Source organism: Malaclemys terrapin, chromosome 11 (genome assembly GCF_027887155.1).
Source record: "Malaclemys terrapin pileata isolate rMalTer1 chromosome 11, rMalTer1.hap1, whole genome shotgun sequence".
Classification (NCBI taxonomy): domain Eukaryota; kingdom Metazoa; phylum Chordata; order Testudines; family Emydidae; genus Malaclemys; species Malaclemys terrapin.
In genome coordinates this window covers 68332599-68348755 of record NC_071515.1, presented here as the reverse complement: position 1 = coordinate 68348755, position 16157 = coordinate 68332599, and the positions used below count along the sequence as shown (strand labels likewise).

The following is a 16157-nucleotide window of genomic DNA, read 5'->3' as shown; positions in this document are numbered from 1 at the left end:
GGCAGTGCTGGGCGGGCCAGGGGTGGTCGGCCGGGGGCCGGGGCCGGCACCCCAGGGCCCGAGCCGACCCAGGCTGGAGCCGCCGGGGGGCCAGCCTGGGCCGCGCCTCCTCCCCCCACGCTCCCCCTTACCTGCTTCAGGCTTCCCGCGAATCAAATGTTCGCGGGAAGCAGGGGAGGGGGCGGAGATTTTGGGGGGGGTGGAGTTGGGGCGGGGGGCGTGGGCGGGGCTGGGGGCGGGGCCGGGGCCCCGTGGAGTGTCCTCCATTTGGAGGCACAAAATATGGTAACCCTAGGCTCAAATCGCCAAAAGCTGGGCATGTCCGGGAAAATTGGGAGGGAGGGAGGGCTCGGTGGTGCTCGGCCGGGGCCTCTTTGGCTGGGGTCGGCGGTGCGGGGGCCGGGCCGGGGTCGCGGGCCCAGGGGCATGGTGCCGGGCCGGGCGCGCGGTGCCGGGCCGGGAACCGGGGGCGCGGTGCCGGGCCGGGAACCGGGGGCGCGGTGCCGGGCCGGGAACCGGGGGCGCAGTGCCGGGTCGGGCGGGGAGCCGGGGTCGCGGTGCTGGGCCGGGGGCCGGGCCGGGAGCGGGGAGCCGGGGTCGCGGGGCCGGGAGCCGGTCCGGGCCCGTGGGGCCGGTCCGGGGTCGCGGGGCCGGGCCCATGGGGCCGGGAGCCGGTCCGGGGTCGCGGGGCTGGGAGCCGGGGGGTGCGCCGGGCCGCCGGGGGGCCAGCCTGGGCCGCGCCTCCTCCCCCCACGCTCCCCCTTACCTGCTTCAGGCTTCCCGCGAATCAAATGTTCGCGGGAAGCAGGGGAGGGGGCGGAGACTTTGGGGAGGGGGCGGAGTTGGGGCGGGGGCGGGGCCATGGCCCCGTGGAGTGTCCTCCATTTGGAGGCACAAAATATGGTAACCGTAGCCTATTATCTGAAATAACTTTAATGTGCTGTAGCCTAAGCATACTATGCTGTATGAATCATATACATAGACATATGCAATGGAAAAACTGGCTTCAGTGGAGCCACATTGTAACAGGATGGTCTGTTCCTTTAAGGGCCAAGAGGCTTATTTATTTAGGCCTGTCCTTCCACAACTGTGTTGGGTATAGGACTTAAAGGAGGAAGCCAACAGCTTGGGGGTTGGCTGTGGCAGAGAGTAGTTGAGCTGAGTTGAGTTGGGAAGCTAAGCCACAAGAGTGGAGTTAACTCCCATGATAGGCCTCTAGAACAATGGGCCAGGCTTCATGGAGGCAGTCCTGGGGCTTGTGTTTCACAAGATGAACCAGGAGTTGAAGAGGAACTCAAGAGAAGCTCAAGCCCGGAGAGGAGCTAGAGGCACTTCAGTAATGTTTGTTTGTAGTTCTGAGTTTTAATGAGGGACTACACATAGTTGCCCTGGGACCTGCTTCTCTGGAAAGAAGAGTGCAATTTCATTGCATTCTGTGGTGATTTGTAAGTACTTTGCTGATATTCCAGAGAGAGCCAGGTGAAGGGACTTTGAAGAGGCCAGCTGGGAGACGCTATCTCAAGGCCCATCCAGTTACAGCTCACCTTGGACACCCCAGAAGGGGGTTGAACTTTTAAGTGACCTGGCTGGAGGTCTGTGCCATGGATGACAGAGATGGAGGTGACCAAGGAGAAAGCCCGGCAACCCTGCACCAAGCCACAAAGGGGTGCAGGCAAGTGAGTTGCTTTGGTGAATGTGAGCAGGACCCTGTAACACACAACAACTTACACCAGCTGAGGACTTAGCCCAAGAAATGTAAAAGTGAAAGGTCCAGCAGAAATCTTGACTTGTGCGTATTGCACAGCTTGTATGCTTTATGAAATATATTTTAAGGCCTAAAAAAAATGAAGCTACAAATTTAGGTCCTGATTCAGCAAAGCACTTAAGCACATGCGTAAGATCTCTTTACTTTAAAAGTTTAAGCAGTTGCTTGAGAGTTTTGTTTAATAGGGATCAACTTAGGTTATGTGTATGTCAAGACAGAAACTAAACACCCGCAACTGGCCTGTGCCATCCAACTTGGGCTTGGGGGACTTGGGCTGCAGAATTGTTTCATTGATTGTGTAGACTTCCAGGCTCAGGCTGGTGCCCGAGCTCTGTGACCCTCCCCCTTCACAGGGTCCTAGATCCCAGGCTCCAGCCTGAGCCTGGAAGTCTACACAGCAATAAAACAGCCCTGCAGCCCGAGCCCTGTGAGTCTGAGCCGGCTGGCACAGGCCAGCCACGGGTGTCTAGTTGCTGTGCAGACATACCCCTTTAGCACATGCATAAAGTCAAGTACGCACTTAAGTATTTTGCATAATCAGGGTCTTAATCTGTAAAACAGTGATAGAAAAAGCATTTAAATCTGGCTCTAGGGTCAGGGTTTTAGTGCATAATCTTGTAAATGCTTACAGACATATATAACTTTACCCAAGTGAATAGATCTTTAGAACTCCAGATGATAAAGTTAAGCATGGGTATAAATCTTTGCAGGATCAGGCCCTTCAAGTTCAGTTAGAACTCCTATATCAACCACCAACCGTTTACACAGTAACTTTTTGTGGAAATACTGGTGCATTCATATTAGATGCATTGCAAAGACTATGGGCCTGATTTAACTCTCATTAAATTCAGTCGGAATCTTTGCACTGACTTTAATGAGTGATGATCAAGACCTTATATTTGGAAGCTTTATAAACCTCAAGGAAGTGACTTTGACTGTTACTCCTATACAAATATTATTATTTTGTGAAAAGGAAGTTTTAAATGTTTGCTTAGCTTCAAATATGCTCCATGTGGAACCTCTCATACTTTACTGTAGTTGAGCCAATTTAAAACTGAACAGGTGGCACTGGCAACCCGGCATGCATGCCACATCTCCTGTAAGTGATGGATTGCTTTGCTTTAATTGGTAAGGAATTTCTGTGGGCCTCAAACTGATTCCTCTAGACTCGTCATCCCTTCAGATGCATAGCTTGGATTTCTTTGCATTTCATTATACACATAATTGGTTACCTGTCCTTCATTCAAATAAAGACCCAAAAGAGTCTGTTAGAATAATAACATTTCTTAAGTGTGTACCAGCTCATAAGGAGACAGCGGAGACTAAATATTTGTGTGAAGTATTATGTACCGTATTGAGCAAAGCTCATTATGAAACCTTACCTCATATTTTTGTTGGGTCTTTTCCAATCACTCTTGAGTTTATTTTTAGTATTTGAAACATATCTCTGTTTGTAATCTTGTCAGATCAAATCAGCTAAGCAGTATCAGGCATGGTCAATAGTTGGATGGGAGACTGCCAAGGAAAACTAAGGTGATGGAAGAAGTATAGCTGTTCAATAGGTGGTTCTTTTCTATCTGAGTCCAGAAATCCAAGACATATGTATAAATTAGAACAGGAGTACTTGTGGCACCCTTAGATGCTCCGAAGAAGTGGGCTGTAGCCCACGAAAGCTTATGCTCAAATAAATTTGTTAGTCTCTAAGGTGCCACAAGTACTCCTGTTCTTTTTGCGGATACAGACTAACATGGCTGCTACTCTGAAACATGTATAAATTAGATATTCTTCAGGCTAATTGTTTTTCTTTGTTATCATCATGGTAATATTTGCAGGGATTCTATTCTGCCACTTCTTACCAGTCCTAGTCTATTTCTTATGGCTTGGACTGAGGATTCCTGAAAAATATGGGAGGCGGAGATTTTTTTTTTTTTTTTTTTTGGTCTCTATAATTTCTAATGAACTATTTCTTTAGCAAACATGTTCCGTTTTTTTGCAGCAGGAGTGCTATCACTCATATTTGCATGCCGTGGGGAGGGTACATTAGCTTGATGTTCTGACTAAAATAATAATTAGAGATTGGACTGAGCTGTGAAATTCAGATGTGGATCTGAACCCAAACATCAGCAGAATTTGTAACATACTGGCTAAGTGCCTGTGATGGTGACATTGTAACAACCCACCACTGATCATTGATGGAGCTAGAAGTAGAGACCTTCAGCACCACAATACAGGCCACTACCACTGGAGATAAAGCTGGTAGTAGTTGCTGGTAGCAGTAGTATTAGCTGGTGGCAGTAGCAGCCTTATCCCCAGTATGTTGACCAGGCACTGGGAGGGGACACATCACAGGCAATTACCCAGTGTATTACACTTGAATATTTTTTTGCTATATAGATAGGAGACAACAGAAAAGTTTGGATCCCACCTTCCCCAGAGTTTGAGGGTATTGAGAACAAGGGTTTGTGCTCAAGCACATCTCTTATGTTAGTGAGTGTTATAAGAAAAATAAAAAAGGGAGAGTTGTTACGATCATACTTAGATGTTATGGTAATGAGCACTGTAGAAAATCATAGGTTTGATAACATATATTCTTCTTCGAGTAGTGTCTCTATGGATGCTCCACTTCAGTTGTGTATGTGCCCCATGTGCCTTCAGTCAGAGATTTTCATAACAGTGTTAGTTTGGACTGCACATGGGCCCTACACATCTTCATGCTCCACACTGAGGCTATATAGATCCTTGTGGGCAAATCACCCTCACTTCCTTCTCAGTGGCCTCAGGCTGAGATAGAGCTTTCGAGTGTCTGCCTTGAGCATGCCTTGACTACAAGCTTTTTTCTTCAGCTAATGAGTTTAGGTTTTAGATAGTTTGTTAGGTTAGTAATTGAGAGGATTCATTTTGTTCCTCTCCCTTCTTTCCGGGAAGGCAAGCCTCCCCAGGAAGGGCATGCCTGTTTCACAGGGTTTCAAATGCTGCATCTCTTGCTAGGAGGCCATCCTGGTTAGCAACAGCCACTCCGAGTGCATTGGCAGCCTTGGAAAGTCACATGTCCCTCAGAAGTGTAACTTCTGTCTGGCCCTTAAATCCAGGGTGAGAAGGAACTGGGGGATTAAGTTGAGTCTACCAATGATGGAACATTCCCTTTGCCCTGCTCCAGAGCTAGCTTAGGCAAACCCCCCTGTACACCAATCTTCAGGCAGATCTAGTGCTCCTTTTGAACTCAACTCAACTCTCACTGAGAAAGAGGTAGACTCCAGAGACCTCCTTGAAGGGCCTCAGGAGTTCGCACTCCCCTCATAAGGAGCCTGTTTCTAAAAGACCTTAGTCTCCCATAAGTTGACTCAGAAGCTTTGACCTCTCAACTTGATACTATAAAGGGAAAGGACTGCTCCGGTACTGGTGAGGCTGGAAAGTCCCAGAGCACTTCCAAGATCTGTCACTGCTCCAACTGAACCTGGGTGGAGTCCAGATGTGACAAAGAGGGCAAGGAGAAACATTCCTCCAGATTAGTACCATTGGACACAGCTTTGCTGCTGTCACATTCTTTCATGGGTTCCTGGGCAACGTGCAAGTCTAAGTGTCCAACTCCATCAGTGCGGACCTTGGAGCATGCTAAATCTTTGTTACAGTCTACCTGTAGAGATGGACACGCCATCATGTCAATACCGTTTCCCCGTGCAGTACCACAAGAATTTTGGTACTCAAAGGATTTATTGGTGACAGATGAACCAGAGTCTCCACTTCTCACGGGGGTACTGCGTGCCTCTCAATAGTGAGACTTATTCAGTCACCGGACTCCCATCTTCTCTGGTACCCTTTTCTGCTGGGCGATGTCAAGGATGATGAAGACCTCCCTTCTGTCTGTACTTTCTCAGTGCAAGGCTTTCCTATCCATCCATATAGAAAACCACTCTTTGGCACCCTCTGGGCGGGGCGGATTTCAGGAAAGACATCATGGGTGCTGGGAGAAGCCTTGGATGCCACACCATCTCTTGTAGGCCCCGCAAAATGGACATACTGGGACTGCTGGGCAGCCTACTGATGACAATTTTCCAAGGCATCTAGTCTTGCCCACCAGGACGAGAGACATAGAGTCCACTCCACCCCAGCCTATTCCTCATCTTGAGGACACGTTCAAGGAGGAGGAAGCTAGGGTAAATAAGGAAGCTATCCCTCAAACCACTATCTCCTCGTCGTCTCCAGAAGAGTTATGCCTCCACCACCATCTATACCCAGTGATTTCCAGCAGTTTCAGGACCTCATAAAACTGGTGACAGATGCTCTATAGATTCCACTCAAAGAAATCAAGGAGTCACAACACTAGTCGCTGGACATTCTGCAGTCAGCAACACTGACCGGAGCTGCACTACTTATCAATGAGGCATTTTTGGATCCAGCAAAGACAGTTTGACAGACCTCACCAACAGTACCACCAACTTGCAAATGGGTGGATCAAAAATATTATGTCCCTACCAAGAACTCTGAATTTTTATTATTACACTCTCCTCCTAATTCTCTAGTGGTGGATACAGTGAATGAGAGAGGAAAACAACACCATACCAAATCGACCCCATATGACAAAGAACAGAAGCGCCTGAATGTTTTAGGACAGAAGTCCTACTCATCTGTGACCCTACAATTTCAGATCATAAATTACAAGGCAATCATGGCAAAATATAATTACACTGACTACCCAAAATATACCGCTTTTATTGAGTACCTTCCACTGAAGCAAAGAGACCAATTTCAGGCCATAACTGCTGAGGGACAGTTACTGTCCAGGACATCCCTCAAGCACCTCTAAATGTGGTAGATGCCTTGCCAGTTCCATCTCTATGGTGGTCGTTATGCATAGGGCATCCTGGCTCCAACTTTCTGGCTTTCACAGAGGTCCACAGCACATTGATGGTCTGCAAGTTGTTTTCAGAGAACACAGGTAAGTCCCTGAACACTTTGAAAGTATCCAAGGCCACTTTACGATCTCTGAGAATTTACACTCCTACAAACAAAAGAGAATTTAGTAGGTCACAAACCTCCCAGAGATCCGGTCCAATACACTTCTCTGGGTTCCAAAGAACCTCTCAGGAAGAAACAGATTCCCGAAGAGACGATCAACGCATGCCTGTGGCCTGAGTACTCAGCCAGCCTCAAAACACCAGTTTTGATGGGCTGGTCAAGGGTTCAAATCCTCCTCATTCCTTAGTTCACCAGCTGCAACAATTTGCCCACCTCCTCACATTTGGAGATCGACTTCCCCATTTTCAGCATACAAGGAAACTGATTTCTCCAAGAATAATTTGTTGGTAGTATCCGTTTACATATATACTTTACCTCCCTTACTCCTTTCCACCCCACTTCTTCATCCCTCTTTGAGGAACCTTTCTCACAAACTCTTACTGAGACAGGAAATAAACTCCCTTCTTCATTTAGGAGTGATTGATCCTGTCCATGCTCAACACAAAGGAAAAGGTACTTTTCCTACTCAAGTATCTACTCAAGATACTTTCTCATCCTAAACAAAAACAGACAGTGGAGACTGATTTTAGATTTAAGGCTACTAACGCATGTGCACCTGAAGTGGAGAACCACAGTTACTGCATGGGGTTTAAGCCTCTTCTCATCATTTGGAATGATGCTGTAAATCCAGTTGATCTGAATTATGGTTGTACTGGGTACAAAATTAAGAATGGAGAAGACACAAGGACCCTAAATAAACAAGCAGTCATGCTCGCTGAAATAGCAGGTTTTATAGTTAGAGCTGGTCAAAAGTCAGAATTTCCTGAGGAAAAGAAATACTGATATTCTAAAAAAAAAATTGTGCTCCACTTCAGAGTGCAAAGCAGAATTTCAAAATGTCTTGCAGAAGGGAAAAGCACAAAAAATGTTTTGAAATAATGGAAACATTTTGCTTCAAAAATGTCTTGTGTTCTAAATGAAATTGACCCTGGGAGCCCAAGCTCTGAAGTTCCAGGCTCAGCCATGGTTCCCACAGCTTCTAGGGTCTTGGATCCCCATGAGCCCTAGCAGACTGATGGAGATCCAGGAGCCTAGAAGTCCTAGGAGTCATGGCTGAGCAAGGACCATCAGAGCTTGGGAGCCACAGCTACCAATATGTGACAGGGAGTTCTCATGGGTCTGAGGCGCCCTGCAGGCTCTAGTTGGGGCTTAGCTCCTGGCTCAGCACCTGGGAGCCTTCAAGTCCTGGGGCAGTCCATGTAGTGGGGCTTTCCAGAGCTGCAGACCATGGAAGCCCTGGGGTCGCCAGCTCCAGGGCAGTCCATATGGTGAGGCTGCTTGGAAGCTTGTGCTTCCTAGCAGCCTGCTAGTAGAGCTGGCAGGAAACCTTGTCAGAACCCTGCCAATGGTTTGTCAGAATTTCATCAAAACCAGTACGTTTCAACAAACCATTTGTTTTGTTGAATAATTCCCAATGAGTTGTAGTAACAGGATTAGCTAGTAGGATTTGAAGCAAGGAGGCAGTGCCCTCCTCCACTCTCAGTAAGCGTTAGAACTGTCATTCATTTATGATCAACATGGGACCTGTCTTTTGGTCTGCTGCTTAAGCTGGATCTCCCAGTCAACAGTGGACTTTGCTGACAAAATACCACTGGTTTTGGAGCCTGCTTAGAATGTTTTGTACATCTTGAACTGAGCTAATCAGGGCTAATTATTGCCAGGGTATGGATGGGGCAGTGGATATATAGTTTTATATCCTAACTCACAAATGGAAATAAACTTAGTAGGCTCAGTCTGGGTATGTGCAGGATATTTAAACACTGAAGAGTGGCGCTGAACTTAGGGTAAATGCTTTAACAAAGCTTTGTGAGAATGCTCTTTGCACTATATTGGCTCTTTTGATTCTTTCATGATGAAGAACTAATTCCCTCCATTAAATGCAATGTTTGTAGCACTTATCACTGTTCAGTGTGTGCTTTCATTTTTCATTCATGTAGCACAAGAGAGGCAGACTACAATGATAATCACCTTGGAAGTTATCTGCAAGTTACTTGTGTTTTAAAAAAATAAGAAAATGATCAGTAATTTAGAAATTCTAAATGCTTAATTGGTTTCCAGATTATTTGGAGCAGTGTGGAGAAGTGTCAATGTGGGAGACATTGAGAATTGTTGGTTCATGTGTTTTAACCCATCTAATGTCCAATCCTAGAGTTATTTCATTAAATGTAGTGCGAGTTCCATGGCTGTAAGACTGATTAGCATACTAAAAGTCATTGACAGTCAGTCAGTCACTCCAATTAAAAAAAATAAGCTGGAATGTTAACCGTAGCAGTAATTAAAGAACCATTAATATAATGGCAATCACAAATGGGTTGAAAGCCATTGATTCAGTGCTGAGTAGCACCATTTTAATGATGGGAAAACTATCATAGGGCTGAGTCCTAAAATCTGGCCTAGTTTAACATAATCTGTGATAGAGAAATTAACCAAACAAAATGATATTTAACATTTCTACAGGACTCATGAAACAGCCCTTCAATGTGAACTCCCCCTGCAGGTTCTGTGAAATAGTAATCACTGTCTCATCACCTTGCTGACATCTTTAGTGGTGCATGTCTTTGAAGCAAACCAAGGAACATGCTCATTTAATCTAAATTAGCAACACAGGAAACACCAGTGTTTTTCAAGTGGGAAAGAAATTGGACTTGAAAACTTTTCAGGAAATCTTGCACCAAAAACCAGAGCCAGGACAGCCAATGCTGTCACACCGACAGGTTCACCTCCCTTCCCCAGTGTTGCCAACTCTCATGATTTTATCATGAGTCTTGCAACATTTAGTATTTTTCCTTAAAGCCCCAACTCCTGGAGTAATGTTATTACATGATAAGCTCATCTTTCATTTTTTTTAAATAGTAAATTTCTAACTATTATGATTGCAGAGAAAACCTTGGAAACATGAACCTAAGAGCTCAAAACTGGAAGGCAAATAAAAAGAACTCACAATTTGTTATTTTAAAATCTCATGTGAGCCAGTCGTGACTTTTTTGGGTGTGGCTTATGAATTTTGAAAACTTGCCTCCCGACCACCACATCATTGGGGTTTCACCAATGCTTCTGTGATGTTTACTACTCGTGCTCCAGTGCCACATGATGATGAATGTGAAAGTATGAACCACTCAATGCTGGCAGAGTTCTATGGTGATAACAATGTGAGCTCTCTTCTTCCTCCCCGGGAAATCCAGATGTTTCCACCTTTATCACAGCCCTGGCTCAGACTGAATGTGATTCCCCAGTTTTCCTGAGTAATAGGAAACCACCTTCTAGTATCCGATTCAACAAAACACCCCTATTCATCAAAGCACATATGTAATGGTTCATTGCTTTGCTGAATCTGGGCCTCTCTTGCCACTTGTCTTACCCATACTCCAGCTCCACGGAACTCAACATCTTGTTAGGGACCAGGATGTAGGTGGTGGTGTCTAGTGAGTGGAGCAGGCATCCAGGTCAGGGAACGGAATTGAGAATCAGCACCATAGTCAACTGCTCATTACCAGAGCCAGGAGATGAGCGAATACAAAGCTGAGGATCAGATCTGAGGTCAGATACCAAATGCTAGAGTCCAGAGACAAGCCAGAGTTGGAGTCAGAAGTCAAAGCTGAGGGTCAGAGCCAGAATTAGTCACTGATGGTCAGAGGTGAGGTGTTAGTGTAGGGACCAGCAGAGGGGCAAGGAGCAGGCAGGAGCACAGTGGGAACTAGGGCCATAGGCAGGGGTAAGTGAGGAGCCTGAAGCTGGAATCAGAAACATGGTTGGGTACAGCATGCCAGAAGCAGACACAAGCAGGATCCAGCACAGCAGCAGGGAATCCCCTAATTGCTCAACTTCCTTTGCCACCTTCTGGCTTCAATAGCATGGCTGGACTAATCAGTGGCGCCCGGTGATCCTCCAATCAAGGGTCCCATGGATGGTGCCTTGGCTGTGGCTGTAGTTCTGCTAGTCCTTCGCCAGCCAGATTTCAGCAGACATCAGATGGTGGCCAGGATGTGATAGGTGTGTGGAAACTCACAGGCCTGGATTTGAGAGCCTGGATATCACACACCTTTTCCTTCCCTGAGCTTGCCATGTTATGGGAGTTTATAGTAGGTGGAGGGAGAAGGTCACACACTGAATCTTGGACCTTATCAACATGAGATAATTTGCCAGAGACCCAATTTAGCTTGAACTGGCCCTGCAAGTAATTTGGAGTAACATAAATATAGTCAAAATCTGAAACATAGTTGAGAATGCCTTCGTAATTCTGCCGCTGTCCATGAATATGAATGAAGAACAGTTTTTGGAAGGCAATACAGAAAATGATTGTGTGTAGCTCAAAGCTCCTGAGGTACTTTTTCAATTACTATTGTTTGTTATGATTTATTAAGTGAGACAAAAGGATAAATTTTTTATTAATTTATTCAATTTTAATTTTTCTCCTAGTCAATTATTCTATCTCAAAGTTCATAAATATGGCTTAACTTAACCCAGATCCTTGTTCTATAATACAATTGTGGCTAAGATGAAGAAAGCGCTCTTTCACCCCCAGAAATAATCAGTTACTTCTTGTTTTGTTTTATTAATCATTTACATTCAAGTTGATTCCATTTAGGATTGCTGTGCATAAAATACTAGATTTACTATTTATTTTCAATGGCTTTCAGCCAGGTTTTTCCTTAAATGGTTCTAGCTTGGTTAAAAACATGTTCACATTTAACATGTATCTGCTTGAGATAAATCTGGTTTGGTTTCTAAACAGAGAGATAAAACTCTGTTGTTTGGACATGAACTTTACTCTTGAAATATATATATTGTTTTATGGTAATACTTTTCTTGAGTCCACAGCTGCGTTAAATTCTTTTCTACTCAAATTGTATTAACTCTTAATGAGGCACTGAGATAGATTTACGTTGAATTACATTAGGTTGTTTTCTTCAGTTTAATCACTAAAGGTGTTTTGAAAACAGTGGCTACATCCCCTAATGAACCTGGTCAATTTCACAGTCTGAAATAATGAGTGAGCGGCCAGATTCTGTTACAGTGGTGTAAATCTGGTGTGATCATACTGAGGTCAACAATGTTATTCTGGATTTACGCTGCTGTGACAGAGATCTGAATCTCTCCCTAAATAACTTCCTTCAGCAAATGTAAAATATAAGATAAGGTACAAAATCTCTTCCTGCAAATAAATTAATGTAAAATAACACATTAAGGGGACAGGTTGGTTTAAATGGGCCAATAGCTTTCATCTCTAAGGGACTCGTCTTTGGAGCAGGGGTCAGTGTAACAGCTCTAAATCTGGTGTTACTAGAGCTTTTAAAAGGTTTATTCTTCTTTCTGATGTAAGGGGTATTAAATGTTACCTGTGTAAATCCTCTACACAGTGAGACTAGAACAGATCCTAATGTTGAAATGAGCACTTAGAGCAATATCCAACTTTACTGGAGAGGAGTTTGAGGTGTATGTACAGAGCCTATTTTCAACCTAAATGTCTGTGTAACTCTTCATGCCAATATATGTGCACAGGCAGAAGAGAACTGACCTTCGGAAATAATAATAATAATAATAATGTATAATACACGGATGCTAGAATCTTTCTGTTCCTAAGGTTTCACCAGTCAACCTTTTTGTTACTCCATTGATTTGATGCTGGTATTTATCTGGGGTCACATCAGTAGCATAACAAAGGTTTGTAGCCATCGCTTGAGCATATGGTTGGTGTAGTTAAGCTATTCATTTGCCTCCCTCCCACTCACAACAATGTAAAACCTCATGTCTCTTCAGTACCACCAAATGCCTGTACTGAGACTGTACTCCTGTAAAGCAGATCATATGGTATTATTCATTTATTTATTATTTGTATTATGGTACAGCCTAGGAAACTGGATCAAGGCCCCAATGTGCTAGGCATTCTACAGACATTTAACAAACAAGACAGTCCTTGACCTAAAGAACTCTCACTCCACATGTCAGAAAGGACATAAAAGGTGGACAAAAGAGACAAACTGTGTGAGAGTGGGTTGGGAGGATAATGTAACAATAGAACAGGGTTTAGTGGAAAAAAGTCTGAGTTCATCTTTTGCCTAACCAGTGCCAGACGAGAATGAAGATTTCCAATTTGTTTATAATTTATTCTACAGGGAAACAAAAAACAATCGGTACTATTTTTCAGTCAGTAAAATTAAAGTCAAAACCATTTGGTTTGGTAGGACGTGTTTGTCATGGGAGGAAGTGTTATCTTAATGGTCCTAGTTCACAACTTGGAGTTGTAATCTAGCACAGAATGTCCTCTGGGTCTTATTTTTATTAAACTGTAGATCCCAGTTCGAGTCCCAGCTTTTCCACTAACCTGCTTAGACCTTAACCAAATCACTTAACCTTTACATACTTAGTTCCTCTATCTGTGAAAATTGAGGTTATATATACTATGCAATGGTACAGTGTGAGTATGTGTGTATTAAGGCTCAGGACTTTGGGTTGGAACACTTCGACATAACCTCCTAGTATAGACCAGGCCTTAGATTCTGTTCTGGCTCTTCCACAAAAAGACTGTTTAACATTGGACAAGTCAATTAACTTCTCTATTCCTCAGTGTACTCATCTGAATAATGGGTGTTATAATCCTTACCTATCTAATAGCTAACTTGTGATATTTAATTCATAAATGAGCTCCTTGGATGTCAGGTTATAGCATAATAAATGGAGATTAATAAAACTGATGTACAGAATTTTGTTAGAGTTAGAGCCAACATACCAAATTACTTAGACATCTGTTTTCCTTTGAAATGGGGCTAAGAGCAGTGAGAAGCTGACAGGAGTATGGACCATAGAATTAAATAAAATGTGTATGTGTGTTTCACTGTAAGCTAATGTTTCGAAGCAAGACTGCTCTTTGTTTTTGGGGAGAGCAAGTACTAATAAAAATCAGTGTAAAACCTCAGTTTGTTTTTTAGCTGAAAGAATTGGGGAGCTTATCCATACACTGCAAAGAAAGAAGGGAAAAAAAAAAAAGAAAACCAAATCATTGTTGTGTAAAGATTAGTGGTCCATTCCTGGGTTCTGGTAACATTATGAACCACGAGCATCAGTCAATGGAATAACTTCTAATTTAGGCCCTGTCACTGTAGTCTTTCTACTTACGGAACTCCTAACAAAGTATAGGAAAGGACTATGGGATCAGCTTGCAGAGAGACAGGCTTACCATGTGTGTTTCCTAACCTGTCATTCTATTCATAGAGAAGGTGGTAATAACTTACATTTTGTCCTTGTTAGAGTACACTACATTCAGATAAGGGATGTTTTTTGTGGCGGTACTAAATCATTTTTGTTTTGTTATTAGCGTAAATCTGTGTCAGAAACATTCATATTTGTATTTTGCACTCGATCTTAGTCTTTTCTCCCCTGATTCTCTTTCTTTGTCCTGTGTGAACTTTCTATAGATGTTTGACTGGATCAGCCACAACAAAGAATTGTTCCTGCAGAGTCATACAGAGATTGGAGTGAGCTACCAACATGCCCTTGACTTGCAGACACAGCATAATCACTTTGCAATGAATTCCATGGTAAGTTCAGAGACGCACTGTAAATATGGATTCTGTGTGAGTGTGTGTGTGGGAGGGGAAGGGACAGGAGTGAACTTCCACTTAAAAGAGAACTGTGGACGCATGAGATGTGAAGAACTAAAGAAGGTCAGGCTGGGCGTGTGGCAGCAGCATTTTGTTCTGGGAAGTTATTTTGTCCACCCTGATGCTGATATATGATTATTTCTTTGATTTAAAACCAGGACAGTCCTGTGGAGCTGTTTACATTTTGGAAAACAAATACAGTATTTTTAAGGGTTTGGCGTTTTCTTGACATGCAATTAACGAGACTCAGTAGAACTCTAGCATAGTGCTTTAATAATTTACATTTCTCTTCCCCCACATGGCTGCTCCTCAAAATTCCAAACAGGAGAATCTAATCAAACTGTCAGTTGTGTCCAGAATCAGATTTTTCTTAGCTGATTGCAACTTTGGATGCAACTCAACATTACCTGAGGTGAAAAAAATTAATCATCATCCATTTGGAAGTGCCTTGCTTTCCTACTTAGTCTTCCCTGGTATACAGCATTTGTGTCTGCAAGCTGCAATGCTTTCAGTGCAGAAATTGGAGCAGAATGTATTGATATTTTGATCATTGTGCTCATTTAGAACAATGAATGCACAAACCCTATCGAAATGGCATAGGATAAGAATAGTCTTGTCCTCTCTCTCTGAATATTAACTGTCAGCTACAGAAAAAATGCCCTGAGTCAACCAACCACTTCATGCTGTGTTTCTGTTAGCTCTCTGTAAAGTGACGCAGGGTCAAGCGAGGTTGGCACTGGGATGAGAGACCTCCAAGCAATTTGTAGTTGTTTCAGCTTGTGGCATAAGTCACTAGTGAGCCATGGCCCTGCATGCTGCTAGAAGACTCTGTGCTGCTGGAGCTGCTGTCTTTCTGATGAAATGTAAAACAGAGATCCTGACCACTTGTGGTCATTAAAGACCACATGGCACTTTTCATAAGATTAGGAATGAAACCCCGGTGTCCTAGTCAAATTCCAACTCAGGTAATTATATTCCATTGACCTAAATTCCCCCTGCCTTTTTCACGGGCTAGTTATTTTTTTCACTAAACCATCAAGCTGTGTGCTCATTAGAACATTGCAGTTCAGTGGTGGATAAGAGGTGCGATGTATGTTTATGTATTTATTGTGATTTTAATTCAAAAGTATGTCAAAACACAGGCTCTAGGAGTCCTGACTGTTGCTAAATTTACAATAACAAACTATCACCCAGCAGAATACTGCAGAAAAATTAAACCTACCTTCCCTTTGCTGCATTGGGACCCTGCCCTGAAGAGGAGTTTCCACAGCATGGAAGGGTCTCTGATAAAAAATTAATACCGCTTCATGCATGATAATAACAACTCTCAAGTTACCCTCCCTTTACTGTAACAAAACTAAAACACAATTAAAGGGGGAAAATACTGTGTATAATACTCCAAAATCCTTTATATTATATTCTGCATATTCCTTATCTATCAGCCTCATCTGGGCTAAACAAACAGGATCCCAGCTGATGGAGGAAGATGTGTTTTAATTTTTGTGTGTGCGTACAATGTTTTCATTGTATACAGTAAATAACTATATGCACCCTATTTCATTTTGGGAAATGATTTCCCAGTTGCTTTTCTTTTTAATCTTTTTTAAGTGCTCTAAGCATGTTGACATTCAAACAGATAAACTATGACAGTTGAAGATAGGTATAGGACAATCATCAAAATATCAGGTGGTAATAAAAACATGATGGGAGAATAAAGAGAGACTAACCAAATCAGAAAGAAACCCTAGAAGGATTCCAGGAGATGGCACATAACTCAG

At 43.5% G+C, this 16157-nt stretch overlaps 1 protein-coding gene across 3 annotated transcripts in view; it reads left to right on the top strand.

The window, feature by feature from the left end:
* The window catches only part of KALRN (kalirin RhoGEF kinase), a 732870-nt gene that overhangs the window by 319067 nt on the left and 397646 nt on the right, over positions 1 to 16157 (top strand). For all 3 annotated transcript variants that reach the window (XM_054043354.1, XM_054043355.1, XM_054043353.1), the window contains exon 6: positions 14194 to 14316. In XM_054043354.1, the coding sequence (XP_053899329.1) occupies positions 14194 to 14316 (123 nt within the window). The remainder of the gene's footprint in view (positions 1 to 14193; positions 14317 to 16157) is intronic.